This window comes from Embiotoca jacksoni, unplaced genomic scaffold (assembly GCF_022577435.1).
Source record: "Embiotoca jacksoni isolate LCO1_2020_lvr unplaced genomic scaffold, fEmbJac1.0.p SCAF_1, whole genome shotgun sequence".
Taxonomy (NCBI): Eukaryota; Metazoa; Chordata; class Actinopteri; family Embiotocidae; genus Embiotoca; species Embiotoca jacksoni.
The window spans coordinates 10,993,170-11,016,833 of NW_027185229.1; the positions used below are offsets into that span (position 1 = coordinate 10,993,170).

General features: G+C 39.1%; 2 protein-coding genes across 2 annotated transcripts; one reads left to right on the forward strand and one right to left on the reverse strand.

Annotated features, from left to right (window-relative positions):
- Positions 1-5,298: 5,298 nt before the first annotated feature.
- On the reverse strand, positions 5,299-14,038 carry LOC138207255 (eukaryotic translation initiation factor 4E type 3-like). The gene is made up of 7 exons (XM_069164402.1): positions 13,710-14,038; positions 10,144-10,216; positions 8,456-8,550; positions 7,920-7,980; positions 7,776-7,842; positions 7,530-7,685; positions 5,299-6,810 (listed from the first exon to the last, which is right to left on the reverse strand). The coding sequence occupies exons 1-7, from the start codon at positions 13,892-13,894 to the stop codon at positions 6,764-6,766; spliced, it is 684 nt and encodes a 227-aa protein (XP_069020503.1). The 5' UTR covers positions 13,895-14,038; the 3' UTR covers positions 5,299-6,763.
- Positions 14,039-15,816: 1,778 nt separating this feature from the next.
- Positions 15,817-21,753, forward strand: gpr27 (G protein-coupled receptor 27). The gene has a single exon (XM_069164527.1). The coding sequence runs from the start codon at positions 19,606-19,608 to the stop codon at positions 20,719-20,721; it is 1,116 nt and encodes a 371-aa protein (XP_069020628.1). The 5' UTR covers positions 15,817-19,605; the 3' UTR covers positions 20,722-21,753.
- Positions 21,754-23,664: the final 1,911 nt, after the last annotated feature.

Here is a 23,664-nt window from a genome sequence, read left to right on the forward strand (position 1 = left end):
TAGAGTGTTATATGCTATATAAATCTCTGGAATGTTACTTCATTGAGATTTAAAGATGAGCAGTATTTTAATGTTGTCACGGTGGAGCTAATTTCAACACACAATGCTATCAAAGCTTCTAATCTATGTATATGAATCTGTACATATAGCCACTGATCACATATCTTTGGTATAAAATATTGATCTGAAAATTAATAACTAAAGCTGTCAGATTAATGTAGTGGTGTGGAAGAGTAAAGTTACAACAAAGTACAAGTACCTCTAAATTATACTTAAGTACAGCACTTGAGTAAGTGTACTTTGTAACTTTCCACCACTTATATTACCCTTCACTGGATGGGTACTTGTAAATATTCTGATATAGCACACGTATGGCTATGAGTTATGTGCCCTTATGTTTGATTTCACCTACAGCTTTGGACTTATTGGCGCAGAGGGCATCTGTGTGTTGTTCTGGTCTCATCTTGGGCCCCGGTGTCATCAAACACAACGCTGTGGTTGTGGGCCACACAGTAACCGATGTGTTGTGTGCGCTGGCAGGCTACTTGTTTACAGTATGTACATTGGGAATATGTCACTGTTAGCTTGTCATTTATAAACATACAAATCAAATCTTAAACACACAGTAGGCCATGTAGTAGCCATAAAGTAGATTGAGCTTCAAACTGATATGATGATGCATGTCAACCTTTTTTTAACATCGTGGTAAAATAAACTGCTAAAACTTTTTTTTTTTTTCATTTCATCCTGTCATTTGTGGGGCCCAAATACTGTTATATTTCACTGTAGCTCACGGTTTATTGGATGATTATGTACATGCTGCACACATGATACTTGAGCTCCTGTAACTGCTCAATGACAGGCATCAAACACAGATCAATCACAACTAACAGTCATATGACATCATTGTTGTATAGTCATTACAATATACCTCATACAGCAGGTGGATGTATTTCTGCCCAGCGCACAACACACCTCTTGAGTTTATATTGTCATAGAGTTCTACTTCTAAATGTGCGATTGATCACAATGGACTCATTTTCAAAGCTACAGCGATCACTATCAACACATTCCTATCAAATAACTGTCTGCTGCGCTGCAGTGAACCTGACACACTGACAACGCTGCACCAAATGTGACAGCGAACTCACATTATCTGTGTTACTTCATAAGAACAGTGACAAACAGGAACATACAAATTTATCATCTACTTCCTGTTTCTTTTTAAAACACCGTACATACACCAGGTTTATAAAGACCTATGAACATTCCGATGTTGTGACCTAAAGAATTTATTGAGGAATTACAGTATAAAGCAACGTGTAATTCAATGTATTTAAGGTTTAACTTGGTCGACACATCAGCTAATCAGTGTGTTTGATGACGCCAGGGCCCAAAAATGGAGCCAAAGCCACACACATCTGTCCTCCGAGCTTAAAGTTGCAGTTGAATACACACATATGCATAAAGACACAGAACACCCACCCATTCAAATACAGCACAACACATTTGGCCAACAACTGAACTTGAGGCTAAAAAATTTTTGGGGGGAAATCTGCAATCAAACAAGAAAAAAACTTTGACGTCCAGAATATTTATATCTGACTTTTGAATGTCTCTGTGGTCCTGATGCCATTCTTTTATGATAAAACGACATTGTTTCCACAGTGTTCCTTAAGGATTTTCACTTTCACTTTTAATTGTATATTCTTCAGCCTTTCATGGGATTACTGTTACATAAGGTTGTAAACACGATTGTATGGTGTAATTAATGAGAAAAATCCAAATGTGTGTACGGCCTCATCTAACACATAATCTAAATTTCCTAATTCTTCACTGGCTTGATCTGCATGTCAATACTGGATGTACGAGCTCAGCGGAGCCCAGCAGCTAAGTGTGTCTGTGTCTCAATGTATTATCATGTATTTGTTGGTGTCACGCTAGTGATGTGTTGCATGGATTAAGGCCCCCGACTTGATGGGAGTGCAGTTACAAATTAATTGAGGATCACTATCAGTTACGTAACAGCCTCTCCACACATACGCCTGCACACAACAAAGTAATTAGCTTTCTGTTAATTAGGTAATTAAGCAAATGAATAGAAGCTCCTCTTGATTCCCAGAGGGGGGATGGATGGCTTTTATACGGCCCTTTCCCCCCTTGCTGCTGGGGGCTGCAGCATTGAACATGTAATGACAGGAGGAGGACTTCGTGGAGGAAGAGTTCAGATAATGACCATTAAAGAGCTGTTAGATGAGAAGTCAAGAGAAACCCGGGATTAGTTTACCGAGGGCTGCAGCTTTGATTCTGAAAAACACATCTGGTAGGACTGACTATGCTTTTGTCTCCAAACAGAAATGTCTAAGAGTATGATTTTCCATTCAAACTGAAAAACCTATAAAAGTTAAATGAAATGAGCATTGCAAAAAGCTTCGGTCGCTGGGGAGCCTCCCATGATGCACTGCCTCTCCTCTGCTGTCTCTTTTGCTCTTCATCCATTTGTATGCCACTACTGCATGTCATTCTAACATTTTATTTAACACTGATGCTGTTACGTGGTTGTCTTATTTTAATCTGATCTGGCGCTGTATGTTCTGTATGTTAACATTAATGTTTAAATGTGTTTGTCTTACTTTAATGTGATCATTTTATCTGCCCTTGTATGTTCTGTATGGTAAGATTAATGTTTTAGACTGTTTTCCTTGGGTTCTTGTTTTGTTTGAGATGTTGCTGACATGCTGGGTGTTGAATAGATTTATTTTATATACACTATGTGTGCGGTCATGTACAGTAAATCTCCAAAGCAATGACAGACTTAAGGGAATTGCATGTTGCAGCTGCGTATCTTAGAAGTGTCGCTTGAACAACTTTCACTTGTTTTGATATTTGACTTTTGTACACAACTATTTATAATATTTCCATCATGAAACTAAAACTAAGTTACCATGTTGCACCTGCATCTGATTCAGTGCTAACTGTTCAACATTTGTCCAATACAATAAAACAAACAGTGCATGTATATATACACAAATGATACGTCACAGTATAAGAAAGTCTTGCATAGAAATATTCCACTGTCTTAACTATTCAATTATCTACATAATTAACAATTCTCTACCACAACACGTGGCACATAGGGAAAGTTTCTGTGCAGAATTGTCCACTTTCCCACTTACTTCAAGTGAGTTAGTGGGCTCCCTCTCTACTTTCCAGATTCAGCTTAAACCTTTCCTATTTAAAAAAAAAAAAAAAAAAAAAAAAAGGTATGGTTAGAGACTGAGCTATTTCTTAGTCATGCTGCTCAGCCTGGGTTTCTATCTTTTTGATGTATTTAATGTGGTGTTCATCATTTTGTTTTATTGTTGTCTGTTCTTCTATGACTGTAGAGTGTTTCGAGACCACGCTGCATGGTGATGTTACGCTTTAAATAAAACTGAATTGAATAATAATAATTTTTACATGGGTGCTTCCTTTTTTAACCACTATTTGATATAGAGACAACAACAACAACAACAAAAAACATGAAAAACAAATAAATACTTTAAGTTACATAAAGTTAAAACCAACCAACAGTGTGTTTATAAAAAATAAAAATTAAAAAAAATTAAAAAAACAAGCACGCTAGTTTACACAGCGGTGCGTATGCAACCTTTCTAATGTATCATTCATTATGCCAGTATTTTTTTCTCATTTGGCACAGTCAATGCTAACTAGAAACACTTCAAAAGGTCTTCAAACACGTCCAACCACGAACCCAGAAAAGTCCTGTCAGATTTGAATGCCAGTGTTGATAACACAGGTCTGATGTCACTGCTTGCAGGATAGGTACTAATAAACAAGCTTTGATCTTCTTGAGTAGTCTGTTTAAGATGCGTCAAGTAAAATCATAACACTTACCTCATTTTATCAGAATGCAGGAAATAAACTTGATTTTCTTTTGGCATTTATACCTTTCTTACAAAGTTGATGAATTTTAAAGTAGGAGACCGTAGTGGAAAATAACAATTATACTGAAAATTTGGTTTTGATGGTCATTAAAAACACATTTAGAACGCTGGACAAGTTTTCATGCAACGGTTTGTCTAATTAAGGTTCAAGTCTAACTGGACTCTGTTGCTGTCAGCACAGATTATAGAAGAACAGAAGCATTTCCCCCCTTCAAGGAGCTTTTCTTTGTAGCTGCTGCTAGCAGGGTCAGCTATTCTTTCCCTCTGATCATTAAAGCAATGTTTCTAAACTGCACCAGCTGCTGCCTGATAAATCCCTGCCATGTCTCACTGTGAATACAATCAAGTTTGAGAGATGGTGAGTAAAAAAAAAAAAAAAACCACAATAAAACAAAAAAAAAGTAATTTTTCTTAGCATTTCAATGGGCTGTGTACGTGCAGCTAAGTGCAGAGTAAAGGGGAATGAACTCCTGAATGTATTTAAGATGAATCTACAGCAATGCATCATATTCCATAAGACTATATTTGTATCCTTTCTCTTCTGTAAAATATGTATCTCTAAAAAGTAAAGAAGATCGGAAAAACAAAGCATTTTGTCCCTTGAGATTTAGTGGAGCAGTTGCATGAAATGGAAATACTCAATTAAAATACAAATACCTTAAATGTGTACTTCAGTACACTTGTAAAAACGTGCAAATATTTTTGTGAATTAAATCATCTGGCCTTTAGGCGTTCTGGTCTCTGAAAGTTTATTGTATTTTTGGATCAAAACAACTATTTCAATCACGTACGTGAATTCAGCCGTCTTTGGATTTAAAGAGGCACTAATCAAAGCTTCTGTATTTCTATATTTGTGTTTTGTGATAGGGGTCGCGTGTGGTGATGAGCCCATAGTTTTATCTGCTGCATTTTGGCATCTTTTAGCTTCTTGTTCTGATCCAACTATATTTCCAACTGCCGAAGGCGACTCTTTTCAGGCTTAACTGCCTTTGGCTCATTCATCAGAAAAAAAAAAAAAAAAAAGCCAGCGTTCATGTTATAAATAACAAACTTTGAGTTTTGGGGAAAGGTTGAGTAAGTTGTCCGTCATGTATTTACTCAAACACAAGACTTTAGTTAGAGAGCCATTACTACACATTATTCTTTGAGATGTGTATTCCAGCCTGTCTTAGATGAGACGGCCTTAAAAGTAGGTGAAACTGGGATGAGTCAGCAAAAAATGGCATAAATAGGAGGTTTTATCGCAACAACATATGAAGATGCACCTCACGCCAAAATGGCAACACTGTCCTTGACCAAATTTCTGTTGTTGACAACTTTACTATGCAAAAAGAAACGTCGATATAAAAACTGCATTTTCAGCTCCAATTTTATTTACTTTGTTCATGTCACTGCAAAAAAAACACGTTTACAGAGGAAATATTGTCCCCTTATTACTATCAACCAGTCCAAAGTTGAACTATGAAAGTGGTGTGACACAATAAGAAGCATTCGGGTTACTGTAGCCTACACTGCACGAAAACATCCGTATGTTAAAGGGTTAGTGACAGCAACTCAGATTCAGTCATAAAGATTAAGGGAAAATGGCGCAGATTTGTAAAGGGATCTGACGGAATCAAATGTTTTCGGTCACTCTAACCTGCGGTGGAACAAGTGTACTTATTTTGAAGCAGCAGTCTACAAGTGGAACTCATGGCACTACTTAATTGGACTTCTTCATGATGACATCTGACATGCATACTGCTGAATGTGGGAATAGCATAACCTCATGTTACATCCTTTCAAATAATGCTGCTTTTTTTCTCTCTCTTTGTTATGGTCACATGGACACAGTCCAGTAGGAAAACTACAAGAGTTATTGGTGGGAGAAACAAGTTGAGACAAGTAAAAAAAAAGAGTGCTGCCAGCTGAGCACGAAAACGTGTAGTATCTCCTCAGAGTAACACCCCGAACAATCCAGGAGAATTCCCATTCAGGAGAGCAGGCGGTCTGCTTTTAACATGTTTTTGAAGAAAGATTTAAAAAAAAAAAAAAAAAAAAAAAAAAAAAAAAAAGACTTTTATAGTGGTGGTGTGGCTGAGAACATTCCAACAGGCATCTTTCAGGATGGATTTCCCTCTTTAAATAACATTTCTGAGGGCCATATCTGTGCAGGATTATGTTCTGATTCTCTGTGATGGCTTTATAACTGAAGGACATTGTGACCGGAATAGGTAGTCATGTGCAATATTTTCAAGCGTTACCCTGATTTAACTTGGACGTACACATGATGAAGATTCAAGAAACCAAGTGGGACATTCGCTCCATCAGAGTGGGGAAAAAGTCCAGCTCAATAAAATATTTTTATTAAGATGTAAACTTCTTAAATGGCGGAACAAAAGTGCTTTGGCACCGAAAAAACTGACTCAATGACGCGAATGCAGACGTCTAACATATTCAACAATTAAAACATACCGGACTATGCAGCTGCTACCTCTATACCAGGGATAAGTTGTGAGGTCCAGAGACGGTGCGGAGGACAGGACCGTGACAGTCCAGCTAGTGCAGCAGGAAGTCAGAGCTGACACAAACTAATGACCTCTGGATGAAAATTACGCTGGATATACATTCTCTGAAGAGTTCAGAGCCTCAGGACACGTCAAAATGAAACAAGGCATCAGTCATTAAAAGCTATAAAAATATATCGGTAACATTTCCTTGTTGAAAGCAAAATAATATCCTCGATTTGGGTTGTGGACAGCACCTTTACATCAAGGCTGGTACAGTTCAGGTTAAAAAAAAAAAAAAAAAAAAAAAAAAAAAAAGTGCAGTACAATCTAATGTCTTGAGCGTCCTCCCTCAAAGGCATGATGTTCCATGTGAGCTGAAACAGTCAAAGTGATTCATGGTGATTATAAACCTTTGATCTGTGTGACATAAATAAAGATTACAGTACAGCTAGAGCTTGGATACAGAAATATAACTGAGTGAGAAAAAAAACATTGACAGATTTGATTATTAAAGAGAAAAAAAGAAAAAACAGCTACAATTTGTGGATTGGCAGTTGAAAAAAAAAAAAAAACTTGTATAATCTCAGGTACAAGTTTAAGTTCAGGCTGCCTCCAACTAAACACTTTCCTACAACATGCAGATAGCTGTTACACATACATGTCCGGCTTTTCTCATCAACTACTCGACTATTTGGGAGCAACCCTGGCCGAGGATAATTAGTTGTACCAAACCCAAAATCAAATGTTGTAGCTCATTAAAATATTGGTAACAAATACTTGAAAAGTGTTGACACAACTGGCCTTTGTAAATGTGCTGTGTAAAGCAGGTATGAAGGCATTTGGGGTGTTTTTTTCTTGCAGCCTTCTTCGTGATGTCAACAAAGCCCTGATTAGTTTACAGCCACATGTATTCCTTATAACATCCTTTGGTATGCTCACGTGCTCTGGATGAAGCAGTGTCCTTCAAATACACATAGTTTATTCTTTTTTTTTTATAATCTGCCTCATATCGTGCGAGACAAAAGATTCTTTACCATGTAAAGCACAAAAAATGTACAGTACATGTAATTGGAAAACAAATGGGTATACTTACACTTATAAAAAACAGCTTTAAAAGATATGAATGGGAGCAGCTCATAGACTTTTCCTAAGACATTTGCTTCGTTAGCGAGAGATGCATCTTTATTCCACACTTGGACGACATCTTCCCGATCTCGAATGCTAACACTGACGCCGACCACCTCATCGTCTGGGAATCAAAACAGCATCAGTGTTATCAATAAATCAGTTTGCATACAACAAGATAAAAAAAAATGAAATTAAAAAAAGCAAACTGTACCTGAGGCACAGTAATCTGCAAACTGCTCCCCAATGGTAGCAAGTAACAACTCTTTCCAAACTGCAGACTGAAACACAGAAAATCTAATCAGTAAGTGAGCTAGGATATTATAATTAAAGCAGATAAGCAGAGGGCAGCACCTACACTGTTTTCTTTTGGTATTTTCATCTTCCACACGCCTCCTTTTGCATTACTCTCTTCTTCCCTGTTTGTGTAAAAGATCATAAAACACATTTACATCATAGATCCATTTTACCAAAAAATTAACAGACAACAATACATGAATCATCTAATGTAATGTTGGATAATGTAAGAAGTTATCCAAACACAAAACTGCCCATCGAAACGGGCGGTAAATATAATACAACACAGTAACAGCATCCTGTTAATATGCGCACTGCCAATGATTAGGTTACATGCTGTTAAGCTTTTATAGTGTTAACAATGTAATGAGCAAAGTAACAACTCGAGCTTTGATGAAACACTTTGAATTCACAATCGCATCTGACTGAAGGGGTTTCAAACGACCAGTTTCGCTTTAATGTGCAGAGAGAACATTTGCAGTACGTCGCAGTTACTGCAAGCGCAACCGTTTTAAATTTCCCTCTGCTCCAGCTCTAGCTGCCAACTTCCGGTGATGGGGAATAAAACCGCGGCATTTATAATAAAAACGGACTCACCACAGCGGCCTTCGTTCTCCACGCATTAAGTGATAGCTACACCTCAAAGGCAGAGCTGGGACTGGAGGGATGTTGTTATACACACTCCAGAACATCTGCAAGCAGACAACAAGACAAAAAACAGTCATGTAATGGCCACTCTTGCTTGACCTGTCCTGGATACTAATATCGATTTTTGGGGCTTAGAAAAAAAACAAAAACAATAACAATATAAAGTATATGGCTGCTATACAGATCCCTCTAAGATGCTTTTATTTAGAAATACGACAGTACTTTCTGAGAACAGTTGAAAAAAAAAAATCAATCTGTCAGTGCTCCCTGCTGGACAAACTATGTAATAATGACACTGAAGTGTAGTTTGGTATTTCTGTACTACAATTCATCTTTCTGCCAACAAACAGTATACACAATGCTGATATACAGTGTCAATATATTAGCCTGCTCCATTTATCTGTCTACCTCTAATGCATAAACATGTTCAAAGAGTTTATACATATGACAAATACAATAATAAATATGTCCTTCAATTAAAACTGTTGCTACTGTCATCCAGTTTGTATTCGGTTTATTTACAAAATGACTGCACTGTGACTAACGATCCATTTTTTTTATCATGATATATTAGTCTGAAGATTATTTTGTTGAAGAACTAATTAATTGCGTTGTCTATAATATTTAAGAAAATAGTTCAAATGTACCTTCTACCTGAATTTCCAAAGGACGTTTTTAATTTGCGTCAAGTTATTAAACGTACTATCATATTTGAAACATTAAATGTTGAAATCTGACAACCCGCAAATTAAACTGATGTCAAAATTATTCTTTATGGATTGCCTTATTGATTAATGGACCAATCGATCAATCAATAATGCTGAATTAAAAGCCAGGTCTGATCAGAACCATCATGCAATGGGATCTAAAAGTTGTTTGTATTTCAGTTGTGGATTTCAGCTTTAATATCTTAATAATCATCACATCAACATACAGTGTAATCAAAGGGGCTTGCTGTATTTTGGATACCTCAAATTATTCAAACTGAAACTAGAACCTTGTTTCACAAACTTTAAACACAATATTACTCACTTAGATCCGGCTGTTGTGTGATTAAATTAAAAAGATCCGTCAATTTTTGAGAGATATTAAGCTTTTGATCCCGTTTGCGTAACTTGATGGGACAACAACACAGTGACTTTCCCTTTATGCATTACAAGCCATCAGAGCAGTATATCGAACGGCAGTGAAGTACTGTAACAGAATGCATGTTAGACATAAAGGTGACAAGGAGCTACCCTTCATTATACAGCAGTAAGTTAAGAACTTCACACACTTACACACACACACACACACACACACACACACACACACACACACACACACACACACACACACACGCACGCACACACGCACACACGCACTGGAGTCGTAACGGTTTGAATCGGATCAGAAAAAGCTGATGTAATACGGCGTCAGTACTCTTCCCACTACACGCTCATGTTTCATGATAAAAGGCTTTTTGTTTTTTTTTCCCACCAGTCGTGCTTACTGTAGCTTTAAGTGCCGGCTAACCACTTATTCCCTTGCATCATAGAAGCTCTTCTCAAACGAATCTGACTTTTAGCCGAGTCATGCACCTGATCTCTTTGCTCTTAGGAAGATGAAGCTCTTTAAAGTTGACGACCAAATCTCACCTGAACAGTTTGCACGGTGTAGATCTTCTTTAGGTTGGATTCACATTCTGCCGCCGTCGTGCCCGGTAATGACCTTGAAGGACAAGGGAAAATATGTTGTGAGGCCAAAACTTAACAGAACATGAAAACAAAGTGGGAAGCTCACGCGCACACAAACAAGCTTGGGGCTCTTTTTTTTTTTTTTAACGTTTTAATAAGCACCGTGGTGTTGAACTTTTTTGAAAAGAGGTCAAAGATAATGGTCATTCAGCAAATTCTCATGCATATGTAATTGGAGATATGGAGATGCATATACAACTGTATATGTAATGTATTAGAAGTAGATAATGTGTTGTAAATATTATGGAATAATACCAAGAAAAACTGCCTAATAAACAATTTTAATACTTGCCTATATAATCCAACTTTTGGGGAAGTTGGATTATATTTATTATCGTAATTTTTATTTAATTTAGTTTTTTATAAATCAGGACTTGCACTTTTCCAGGATCATGGAAAACCTGGAAGACCATTGTAAAAACAAAAGCTCGATCTGTGTTTTTTTTCCAGATAACAGAAATTATATTATGGAAAAACTTTTAAAATATCACCTACTTCTCTCTCATTACAGAATGTATACAAATATATTTTATTTTTTAGAGATAACTGCTGAACACAAGCTCTCTCGCACTTCACTGTAAGGTCCCATTCACATTGATTGTGCACTGGATGTTTTGAATTTCCGCATCACACTCGAGCATATACATACTCCTGCGCTTTATGAGCGAGCCCGCCGGTCAAACGTGACGTTTCTATAAACATCTCTGCTATAATACAGCTGACAAACGTGGTTCTGAATCTGTAGAGTCTCTGCTTCTTATTTCACCCTCATCACAAGATCATTGGGGACTCGCATCCAGAAGCCGAAAGGCTAAATTCAGAAGGGAGCTCGACAGCGCTTCCTCCTCTGCCTCTCACCATGCTCAATCGGTTGACTCCTGCGGTCCGTCTGCATTTCGAGTACAACTAACCGACGGACACTCAGGAATTCACGAAGGTCTCGCCCATCCCCCCCCCCCCCCCCCCCCCCCCCGCAAGCAGGTCGGTTTTCACTCAGCTGGTGTTGGAGAAAGATGGCTAAGAAGTTTGCAGCTGCTGAAGTTTCTGCAGTGGTTTTGGGAAATAGTGACGAGGATGACGGAGCTTTTAGAGCCTGAAGCGTTTGATTCACGTGACTACAAAAATAAAAAAAATAAATTAAAAAAAGGATCCATTTGAAAATGGCAAGTGTGTTTATTTTACAAAAACGTTGTGATCTAATCTTCAATGTGAAACTATTTGGTGGTAAATTGTTGCGCGGGGGGGGAGGAGAAGAAAAGGAGAAAGTGAGCGAGAACCTTCTGTCAGTGAATTTAGTAGTAATAAATGCCCTAAACTATTAATATATATATATATTTTTTTTTTTACAGAGGATTCACACCTGCCTGCGCCTAGTGAAGCGCATGTAGTATCTCTCCAGAAGCATTGATGACAGTTAAAAAAAACAGTGAATATTGTAGACCCTAAATAGTGTGTTGTTTTCCGTTAGTATGGGTGGTGAGTAAAACTGCAATTTTTTTTTTCATTTGGACACAACACATGAAGCTTGATATTTAGCATTAAGTAATTATTCAGTCCTATTTGATCTCAGTCCCTCTAACATTTGGTGAAAGTACAATAATTTTCATCAAAAAAACAATATAATATCTTAGACATTTATCATGAATTTATCTACTATTCTTTTCATTGATTCCACTACTTGTGTGAACCTATGACTTTGGTAAATCCATTTTAAGCCCCAAAATAATTCTTCAAAATGAGGAAAGCTATATTTTTTTTTTTTTTACTAGAGATTGAAATATTTCTAAAACCTCACGCAGCACTGTCGCTGAAATGGATGCTTCACGGTAGTTATAGCCGAGATCGTCCTGAAAACTGTGACGTGAAATACGTGGGTATTATGTCATATGCAAGCGCCCTGAAAAAAAGGTAAATTTAAGAAGATATAGGACCATAAAGATTGAGAAATTGCCCTTAGACCCCAGAGGTAAATGTCAGGGTTCCCACTCTAAGTCAAGTTCCCAGACTTTCTCTCACTAAAAAGTTCCATTTCAATGACCCATAATGAACAGAAAAACAGTCCACCTATGTGCTAATCAGAAAAGAAAAGAAAACAGCCACATGATTTTATTCCAAGGCCTTTCTGAGCTTTATTTACTAGTTTGCAGGTATTTGCAGAACAAAACTTAAAAGTATTTTTAACTGCTTAAACAATACACTGAACAAAATATGTATTCTCCAATGGGAGAATTTTAATAGATTAATAGTAGTTTTCATTCGTCTTTGAAGTCATTACACTAAGCTGACGCTTTTATCCAAAGCGACTTACAACACACCGATGGTACACCATCGGGAGCAATTTTAGGGTTCAGTGTCTTGCTCAAGGACACTTAGACATGTGGACAAGGAGGAGCTGGGGATTGAACCACCGACCTTCCGATTGGTGTGCAACCCACTCTACCGACTGAGCCACAGCCTCAACCTTTCGTAGCATGCTTGCCTTCATTAGCAGCACAGGAAAAGTATATATTTTGACTGAAATGATTGTTAGAGTTAAATAACACTATATAAAAAGAAATACTTTCGTGGAAAATATTACATATTGCTAAATAGCAGAAAAATATGCCAACGTTGCAAACAATATTCCATGACTTGGCCCAAAAAAGTGATAAAATCCCCTGACTTTCCATGTCTGGAACAGACTTTTTTTTTTTTTTTTTTGTATTCCCTGATAGTCCAGGAGTTCCATGAGCAGTGGGAACCCTGTACTGTGGTTTAAGGTCTCGGTATTCTTCAGTCTTTTGAAAAATTTGAATTCTTTCGTACGCCGCTCCCGCCCAGCTAAACACTTACTCGTAACAAATGCCGTCCAATCTGTGGAAAACGGTGTGCCAACAAGGAAAACGATCAAACCATCAGGTGACGGAGCAATGTTCCCATGACGTCAGAAAAGTCACGTTTAGGATGCATTTGAAATGACAGTCCGGTGAGGATTCTTGCACCTTATTAAAAAAATAACAAAAGTGTTCCAACTGGTAGACTAAACATTATGGAGCTGCTGGAAAAAGTGAGGCCTTGTGTTCTTTTAGTCTTTGGAAAATGGAATAACCGTGCCCGTTTCAGCCCAAAGCCTCTGAGGGCCCCCCTGCCGGGGGGGGGGTGTATTTCAGAGTCACGTCAGTGGCATGTTCGAACGGCGGAGTGACGCGGTAAACTAGTCCCACCGGGTCGCGGAGGAGTCGTGTCTTGAGCAGTGAAACGCATAACCTGTCTGAGGTGTTGGAATGTGTAAACAGAAGAAAGTGTCACGTTAAACGCGAACACTTTCTGCAGCTACGTTTGGCTCGCGGAGGCCTTTGGAAGAGCTGTGGCCTTGAACGACATGCACACACACCCCCACCCCCACCCGCACCCCCTTTCCATCGCCCCAGCCCGTCCCGGGACTCGGAAGCTCAAAGGCAACAGCGGAAGACGGTACAAAACGTTACCTGTCCAGCCAAAACGTCCACGGTGAATGCAAAGGCAGCGTTATCGCGTCGTCTTCCCTGTGTTTCTTTGTGATTTTGTCTAACTCTCTCTCGTCGATGTCAATGTTGCTGTCAGAGGAAACTGTCTGGCCGCTGAGGGCGCCTCTGTCCATCCGCACGTCTGCCTGACCCGCTGGAACCGCCATTTCTGCAGGCGAGCAGCTAAAGCCTGTACGTTCTTCCTGTATGAATTATCTGAGTAAAACAGCCCGGTTTGGCTTCTTTTTTTTTTTTTTTTTTTGTCCACATACAGAAACACACTGCCGCTTTTCCGCCCACCGACTGCTTGACGTCTCTGCGTCACTGGGCACAGACGTCCCCCGTTTGGTCCACCGCACAGATCGGGGAAAAGAAGCGAGGGCCCACTCGAACCTCATTTTTGAGCCGCACAAAACGACCTGCTTCGCAAATCCATCAAAGAAGCGCACAATAGAACCGGTTCTGTGGGGATGTTGCTAAATGGTTTTAAACAAACAGGCTGAAGGTTTGCAACTGTAAAAGTCTGGCAGAATTTAAAACCAAAAAAAAAAAAAGTTTACTTTTATGGGATAAACCAGGTCACAAACTGGTAATGTATACACCATTTACAGTGACAATTTTTTTTTCAATATTAGAGCCCGATCCGAGTCGTGTAAATATATCAGCCCATCTCACATGGGTCTATATTATGTATGTTTATGTTGGCTATTAAATAACAAGAGCTTGCACTATACAGAAATAGCAAATAGCTACAGTAGCCTATGGTGTGTCTTTTTGAAACAGTGTTACGTTACATCATTGGTCCACCAGAGGACACTGAGTTTTCTTTGTAGACATTTTATATATTTTTTATCATTATCTTTTTTTTTATTTTAATTTCATGTTTTGTGTTCATTTAAGTTTAGCTGCCAGTATTACTGTTATATTCTTTTACACTCAAATATTGGAATTGGTTTTCGATTGGGCTATACCGTGTATAGGTAAAGAATTATCACACAGACGGGCACATTGTATCACGAAAGTGGGACTGACTACCCAGGGCCGCCGTGGACGAGTTGGGCTTAAAAAGCCTTGGTTGGAAAGTTTTCATCTCTAAGTATTTAGTCTTATGACTGCATTCAAATTAGCTGAAGAAATCAGTTCAGAGACTGATAACATTGAACAGAAAGAAAACACTTGGGTAAAGTGTTATGAAAATGATGAGAATGGAAAACTTAAATGGAAGATTCTACGCATTAGCTGAAAAACAAAATGTGCATGACTTTACTAAATCAAAGAAGATAATCATAAATTGTTATTTAGATTTATTTTGATGGTGCTAACAGGACACTGCAGGTGAACAGGGTAAACAAATACATTTCACAATGAACTTATGTTAGGATAAAATCAATGTAATGTAAATCAGGCTATGAACAATAAACGAACAAACTAAAACCATCAGAACACAGTATGTAATAAAACTGGAAAGTTTGTTGTGCGTAAGTATGAGATGTATTTTTAAGTAATTGGCATTCAATGTGAAATTTCATACATTTTTACAGGAAGCCATTGTTTATGGACACAACATCTGATCAGGTCCTGAAGCAGCAGCGTTAGATTGATAACTTTTAGGACATTTTGGGCAGAAATCTACAGACACAAATATAGGTTTACACGGAAAATAAAAAATAAAAGCAGGTAGAGTAGATTAGAGCTGAGCCGAGCCGATACTCCCAATGAAAAAGGGGCTTTACTTAAGTAAAGGATCTGAATAGTTCTTCCAGCACTGCCTGTAATGACAGCATGTTATCAGAGAAAGATTAGTTTCAGATATGTTTCCTTATGAATCCCTAAACTGTCTGCTCGTCTCTCTCTGTAGCTCCAAGACTATGGTACACATTTTCTGGGATGGCATTTCAAACCTTTGAGCTACCTGTATGTATAACATGACTTCTTATTCATTTTTTTTTTTTTTTAACTTGGCATATTCAATCCTACGCAAATATGCAAATCCTTCGTGCCATTTTAAAGACTGCAAACTACTTTAATGGAACTGCGTCTTAAAGATTGAGCTGCTATTTAAAAAGCAAAACATACAAACGCCACGTGGTCCACACACTGTAGATGGCAGGTGCTTCAAAATGTAAGCTACATCTCTTTTTTTTTTTCATGTTTCTGTCTCCCTCCAGAAACCAGACGACGGCGCTTTCACTCGTGTGAGGCTACAGATTGAGAACAACTGGGGAAACATGGACTACACCTGCCTCTACAGTTTTAGGGTTCACGGTAAACTCCGCCCCTTTGAGTAGAAAGGTCTGCTCAAAGGGGGTGATGGATCATTTTTAGTTACATTTTCTTTAAGGTAAGTTTTGCCAAGGTAAGTATTGTAAAGACCCATATTTATCAAGCCAAGTAGACTTTCTCTAGATCATCATAGGCACTGTTACATTTTCACTTGATGGGTCCTCATCTGTGCAGGTAAATCAACTAAATTGATTGGTTTTTTTTTTAATGTTTTGCCTGCCCCCCATTTATGTAAAAAGATACGGACAGCTTGTGTAGTTTTTATTCACTATTCCCTTCAATCCAACCGGTTCCTCACCACTGTTGCTCATGTGGGAATTGTTGAAATTTTGGGTTCCTCTTTATAATATTGTAAAGTTCTGTCAAAGGCCCTGAGATTTGGTGCTGTGGAAATATAATTGAATTGAATTACAGATTCCAAATACAAAGCAATTTTTTTTAGGCTGATTTACTTTCTCCCCCCACAATTTCATGGGTTTTCTTGTTTCCTCCCACTCTGGAGAAACAGGCCAGTTAGGCTGTTTAGTTTTAGTTGACATGTTGAATTTAAATAATTGTTTTGATTAATTCCAAGGATATGTTTTATTTCTCTCCAACATATCTTAGTTGTTGTATTATAACTGTTGTGATGCTATTGTCAGGATCCCTGTTTCCCCCATTGTGTTTTTCCCTTCGTTTCCCCCGATCTCATCTCCTCATGTTTTCTGTCATTCTGTCGGGTTCAAATTCCTTGTGGGATTCAACATACTTTAATAAATTTGATTCTGGTTGAGTTAAATCCATATTCCCCGCTTAATCCCCCAAATAGATTTAAAATGATTTTTGCATTTGTTTTTCCCCTTTTAAGTATGTTTTTTTTTTTATTTTTTAGAGTTAATTCATTTTCCGTGGCACACACTTTTAAGAGAGATGGTCGACTTAAAGATTTTTATGGCGTTTAAGGGGACTGCTTCCTTTCTCTTGAGCAAGGCTGTTTTACAGCTTTGGGAGCCAAGACTTTATTAAACGTGTGGGGGCTGTATCTTAAGCTGGAGGAAGAGGAGAGGGAAAATTGGCTGCTCAGCTTCTGTCTCTTTTTAGTAGACATTTTTTTCAACCAAAAAAAAAAAAAAAAAAAAAATGCTGTATTTTTTGTCTTCTTATCTTTTGCTCTATTAACTGTACTGGCAAAGAACCACCTCCCAAAAGTGTTTATTTTTCCGCTACTATACTGCTGTTGGACAGATGTCATCAGTATTTTCATTGTGTGTATTAAATAGGGAACAGAAACACATTAATTTCAGGGTGAAATAATTAAAGCTGGAAATATTTTGGCAGGTGATGCATACACAGTTATTTCCGATAAGCGCAGAACACCTCAGAACACCAGTGTACGCTTTGAGACAACACTGCCCTGTCAAAATTTAAGTACTACACAAGTACGAGTCCTAACATGTAAGGGTACTATATCGTAGGGTCAGGGTACTTTGTGTACTAAGGGAACTACACCATTTAGAACAAAGCCATAGTGATGCCTATTTGCGCAGACTCAATAATAGGTAGGCTTTTTTTCCCCTCAGAGTGGGACATCTTTACATTACACTATCTTCAGTCTTCAGCCTCTTGTTGCCTGTTTTTTGGAGACTTTGGTAAAAGTATATTCAAGCTCCAACAAGTCAGTTATTCCATACCCTGAAATGCACAGACTCAAATTGGGTCAAGAAAAAGGTGTCTATTGCAATTTCATATAGTGTGTTTGAATCCTGTTTTGCTTTGCAAAGGTTTTATAGGCTACTATTTGTCCCGTGGGCATTTAAGCTAAAGTAACCTCAGCAGTATACTGTCACCCCCCCCTGCTTTAACCTAAGTTTAAGTTTAGCTGCACCAAAACCATGCTACACTTGGCCACCTCTAATTTATAACATAAAAGGTTCTGTAAGAAATTAATTTCACAGTTACAAAATTAACATATTATTACCATAACCATCAACACTTAATACAATCCCCCAAAATCACCACCTCTATACTTAGATGGAGCTCAGGGATAAACAAGAGTGTGTTCTGCTTAGTTGTAGTCTAAATTTTTTGGTCCCATTATTAATTTTAATTCTGCTAACAAGCCAAGCATATGTCTGTAAGACAGCTTTGAGGGCTTTTATGCCTGAGTTGTTGTTTTGTTTATTGTTTTTTTTTATGCTCATTGAGCTCTGCATGGAGCTGGTTGCAGGGGGTGCTGCTGAATCACTGCTGTAGCCTTGTCACATGACAGTAACTGGAGTTCAAAGCACACAAGTCCTGCTGAGAGCCAGATTCCATTTAATCTTTAATATGTTAACATGCCACGGGGTTTTCTTTATCCTGCAGAGTCAGCAGGTGGTGCTGTTCAAGACAACACATAACCTTTTCATTTGATTCAAGGTTTTTGTTTTTCTTCCCCCAGGATGAAAACATTTTCTGATTTCAAATCACTTGACAAATCCTCTATCATTTTTCTTCAATGCATAAAATATGACCTACATTATCAGACCCTGCATGTGCCTGTCATTCTAAATTGTGTGTGGGAAAACCACATCATGAATCTGTACATAAAGGTTAACCTCATATGATCTTATTTAGTCACTGTTTCAAGTGTATATGTTTATTTCAATCCTAAATTTCAGAGACCAAAGTCCAACATAGTTTCTTTGGCCCAGGAAGTGAAATAATGTTTGGTGAAAAACCTACACACAAGTCACAATGTACGTATATATCTATGAACGTAGTGTTTTGTTTTGTTTTTATTGTTTTTCTTTATTTCTGTCTTTTAATGCATATTTTATGAATACTCGCAATATAATAGGTGATATTATAACCTTATGTCTGACATTACCAAACAATAAAGAGTGCTTCTGGAACTCTTATCCTACAATAAGCATGAGCGTCTCACCAGTGCGTGAAGACAGACGTGCCCAAGATCGCAATAGACAGGGACCAGCAGATGAGACTCCTGGCTGATCCCAGGCCTGCTCACTACATTCAAGCGGACGTGCGTCGCATAGGGCGAGACGATGCTGTGTGAGATGCACCCACACTGACGCTCCCACCTCTCTGACAGCCTCCGACCTCCGCTCAGCTTTTACAAACATTTTTACGTTCGTGTAACTAATATTTTTTTGTTGTTGTTCGGTGAGGCGGCGGATGCGTAATTTTTGCGCCATGCTGCCGCACGACACCGTCTGTCTTTTTTTATTCCTCGAGACGAACGGGAGAGACCTGCTCCGCAATCGGTGGAAATTGAGATGTGTTTTCTGAGCCGCTTGTCGTTTGCTGAACGGATGCCATCCGAAATGGTGTATAAACCGAAAGCAGGCTGCCTCTATTTGCCGAGGAACAGAGGAGCGGACAGCAGGGCTTTTTCCACCGGACACTTGTGAGATGAGGGATAAGAAGAAAAAAAGAAATATGAAATGATTTTGGTTTGTTTTTGGTGGGAATTACAGCACATCGGGATGGAATTTATTAGTTTTTTCTGTTAAAGGGGCGGATCGTGTTGATTTGGTTTTCTATTCAGCCTTGGCAGGATACTACCGCTCGTCGGTGAATTGATGTGGGAATACACACTAGTTCGGCTGCATAGATGGCAAACACAAGTGAGTTTGGAGAGAGCAGCCCGTCCTTACAGAACTATGCGTCCACGGCCTCTGCGGTCAAGCTGGCCTCCCTGGGTCTGATCATGGGCATCAGCCTGCTGGGCAACGCGTCGCTGTCGCTGCTGCTGCTGAAAGACAGCTCGCTGCACAAGGCTCCCTACTATTTCCTGCTGGACCTGTGTCTGGCAGACGTGGTGCGCTCTGCCGTCTGTTTACCCTTCGTGATGGCATCGATCAGCGGCGGCTCCGCCTGGCCGTACAGCGCTCTCAGCTGCAAGATCGTCGCCTTTATGTCGGTGCTCTTCTGCTTCCACGTCGCCTTTCTGCTCTTCTGCGTCAGCGTCACCCGGTACATGGCGATCGCCCACCACAGGTTTTACTCCAAGCGGATGAATCTGTGTACGTGCGTGGCGGTGATCTGCATGGTGTGGACACTCTCCGTGGCCATGGCTTTTCCTCCGGTTTTCGACGTGGGCACCTACAAGTTCATCCGTGAGGAGGAGCAGTGCATCTTCGAGCACCGCTACGTGAAGGCGAACGACACTCTGGGCTTCATGCTGATGCTGGCCGTCATCGTGGGGACGACCCATGTGGTTTACATAAAGATGCTGTGCTTCGTCTACGACCACCGCAAGATGAAGCCGGCTCAGCTCGTCCCGGCCATCAGCCAGAACTGGACCTTCCACGGTCCCGGAGCCACCGGGCAGGCCGCCGCCAACTGGATCGCCGGCTTCGGCCGCGGACCAACCCCGCCGACGCTGGTGGGCATCAGGCAAGCTTCGCACCCCGGCAACAGGAGGCTGCTGGTGCTGGACGAATTTAAGATGGAGAAACGCATCGGGAAGATGTACTACATGATCACACTGACCTTCCTCATTCTTTGGGCTCCTTATATAAGCGCCTGCTACCTGAGAATATTTGTGCGAGGGGCTCCGGTCCCGCAGCTCTATCTGAGCGCTGCGGTGTGGATGAGCTTCGCCCAGGCGGGAGCGAACCCCATCATCAGCTTCCTGTTCAACAAGGAGCTCCGGATGAAACTCAGAGCCTGTTTCTCCTGCTGCCTGGGAACACAGACACCCATGGAGCCATACTGTGTCATCTGAACCGCACTGGCTCTCAAATACTGCCAAAGACAAATGACATCTTATTTCAGAATGTACACAGAATGCTCCTCAAAATGTGTTTTTATGAGCAGACAGGGAGGATTCAGAGGGGAAGAGGGGCAACCTCAGTTCAGTTTACCCACATGTTTTATTTGTGGCAAAGGGTTTACCCACTATTATAATCTGACAAAAAAGATGTAACTTCATGCTATATTTTTGCTAACCAGACTGATGAGGCACATCAAGAAAGCAGAATGTGATGTTTGAATAAAGATGAAGTGTATTTGAGCCTCACCAACTGGACTAGCTAACCTTTTTATTTATGGTTCTGCATGTACTTCAGGTGACACTCATTCCAAATATAGGATAATAAATATGCGATAAACACGTGTCCCATTCTTTGTCTTCTTTGAAGACATTTTCCATGTCTATGGCCAGATGACTATATCACCTTTTTTGCTCCTCTACCATATTTTACATGAATGTCACTTTGGCTATGTGTTTGTATATTTTGAAATAATATTCCAGCACACCCTTTTTGAGGTTGTTTACCCACTACAAGACTTAATGAACTAGAGAACCTGGAGATTTTATCAGCTGACTGATAATGTCTTAATGATAATCTCTGGTATGTGTGACATATCTAATCATTTGAATACCACAGTTGAGATACAGATCTCAGTATATTTTTAACAAGGTTACTGTCACATTTGTAAATACTGTAAAGCCCCAACCCCCCTCCACCCCTCCTTCTGCTTTTTTAACCAGATCTGTTGTATATTTCATAACCTCTTAGAATTCTTTGTGTTGAACAAGGTGTCACTTTGAAAGTATTTTGCAAATTCTTCTTCACGAGTTGTGTTGAGAAGTGGGTTGATTCATGTTCCCTGGAGGATATGCATTACAGACAGCATTCTTTTTCTATGGATATGGACACTGGGAGTCTGCAAATGTGAACAATTTGGTGCTTTGGGAAAGATGTTTGCATTGTTTGTATTTCTTAGCAAATAAATAAAAATGGATGATAAGTTGTTTGGACTGTTATCATCTGTTTTCGACAAGATGTCATCACTGTTCTGCACTTGATTAGATCTAAGCTTCCTCCCTTAAAATAAAAATCAACCTCAGATACTGAACTCTTTGTTCAGTGTTTGAATCTTTGCTTTTATTGGTATTTATACTTGTGTGCTCTGATTGGTGTTTTATGTTCCCTATAGTGCTTAACAGCTCCCCTGAGAATGGGAGTGAGCTTGGTGCATTCGGCTGGAGATTTTAAAAGCAAAGAATGATTTAAAGATTTTCCAGTTGAGGAGAAGTGAGAGTTGCACCCATATTCTAACAAACTGGCTGCTGAATGCATGAGTGCTTTTTTTTTTTTTTTTTTTTTTTTTTTTTTTTCCTTCTCAGGATAATATACCTTTGAGGATACTGAATTCAAGTCCTGTATACTTTTTCTGGGATTAGGGAGTCTTATAATGGTACTTCAGCAATTTAGTATAGCACTTCCAACATTGTATTGCACTGGGGGCTTGAAAAAGATGGTCATAATTAAAGCAGGCTGTTCCCTGAAATGGTCCAAATTCCAACTGAAAAGCATTTGTCACTCAACCCTCCATGCTTCCTAAATGCCCACTTCTTTCAAACCTCACACCTCCAGTTTAAAAAGCACTTTGCTCAAACTCAAGCCGAGATAACATTGTGCAAAATCAGTGGAATGTCCCTTTAAAAAACCGGCGGGGGTTTACATTCTACAGTCAAAAAAATGTGCGTGTGCTCAGTATATTTTAGGCTGATTCCAATATTTCTAGACTCAATTTATTCCAATTGTATTATTTTTAGCTAGATCAAAGAAATCATTTAAATTAAATTTCTGGCATTGTGACTTTGAAAAACCCTTTAGTCCTCATAATGGGAAAAAATATAACTGAAGTGTTAAATGAATAAATAAAACATAAACTTTTGGTTTGTTGAGGGGACTTGGACCCATAACCTCAGTATTTATCATATCCTGGGCTTTATTGCAACACTAGTACTTGCAAATGTGTGTGGAGAGTTGTGAAACTCTGTATCAGCCCATACAGTAAGTGCACACACAGTTGTGTGAACGCGTACAGAAACTATAAACATTTATCGAAATCTGTGAGTAAAACAAAAATCAAGATATACAGTATATCCTCTGAAAAAAAAACCTCAATGTAAATGTCTTTTTATTATGAGTGAAAGATTTATTGAGCTTCAAGAGCTGGAAAAACAGATAATACTTTGTTTCCCCCTCAGGTATGCCTCTCCTTGTACTTTCTTTTCTTCTTCTGAACTCAGGCTCAGACCAACCTGAGAAACACCAACAGCTAACAATTAACTCACAATTAAAGAGCGTTTACATTCCTTTTTTTTTTTTTAAGTGCATGATACTCGTGCACAAACCTTATTCACATTTACAGATGTGTGCGCATAGATACTGCTCTTGCACACAACCTCAAATCTGAGTACGATCATACAGAATAAGATAGAATAATTGCCCCCACAGCCCTGTTCCTTGTTAGGGTGTTGTTGAACATCAGGTAAAGTGGAGAATGTGGAAAGACACATTTGCTCTTTGATTCTGACAGTTTGACACCAAGCCTGACATTATGAAACATCCTCTGCTAAAACTAATTATAGCTGGTGGGAATAAATAATGTCTGTGTCATGTCACATTGTCAGTGTTTGGCTAGCACCAAACAACAAAATGGTTACCAGAAATACAAGATAAACAAGTCATGGCTGTTTAGTTTAAAGATCGGGGGTTTGATTTTTCTTTTAAAAGTGTGATATTCATAGTTCTCAACAGAGCACTCATCAAACAGTTAAATACAAATGTTTCAATATCTGTTTGTGTGGCACCGGCTTTTTAATTAAACCCCAAATTCCCCGCCTCGCCCCTAAAGCCAGTAGCAGGCTATT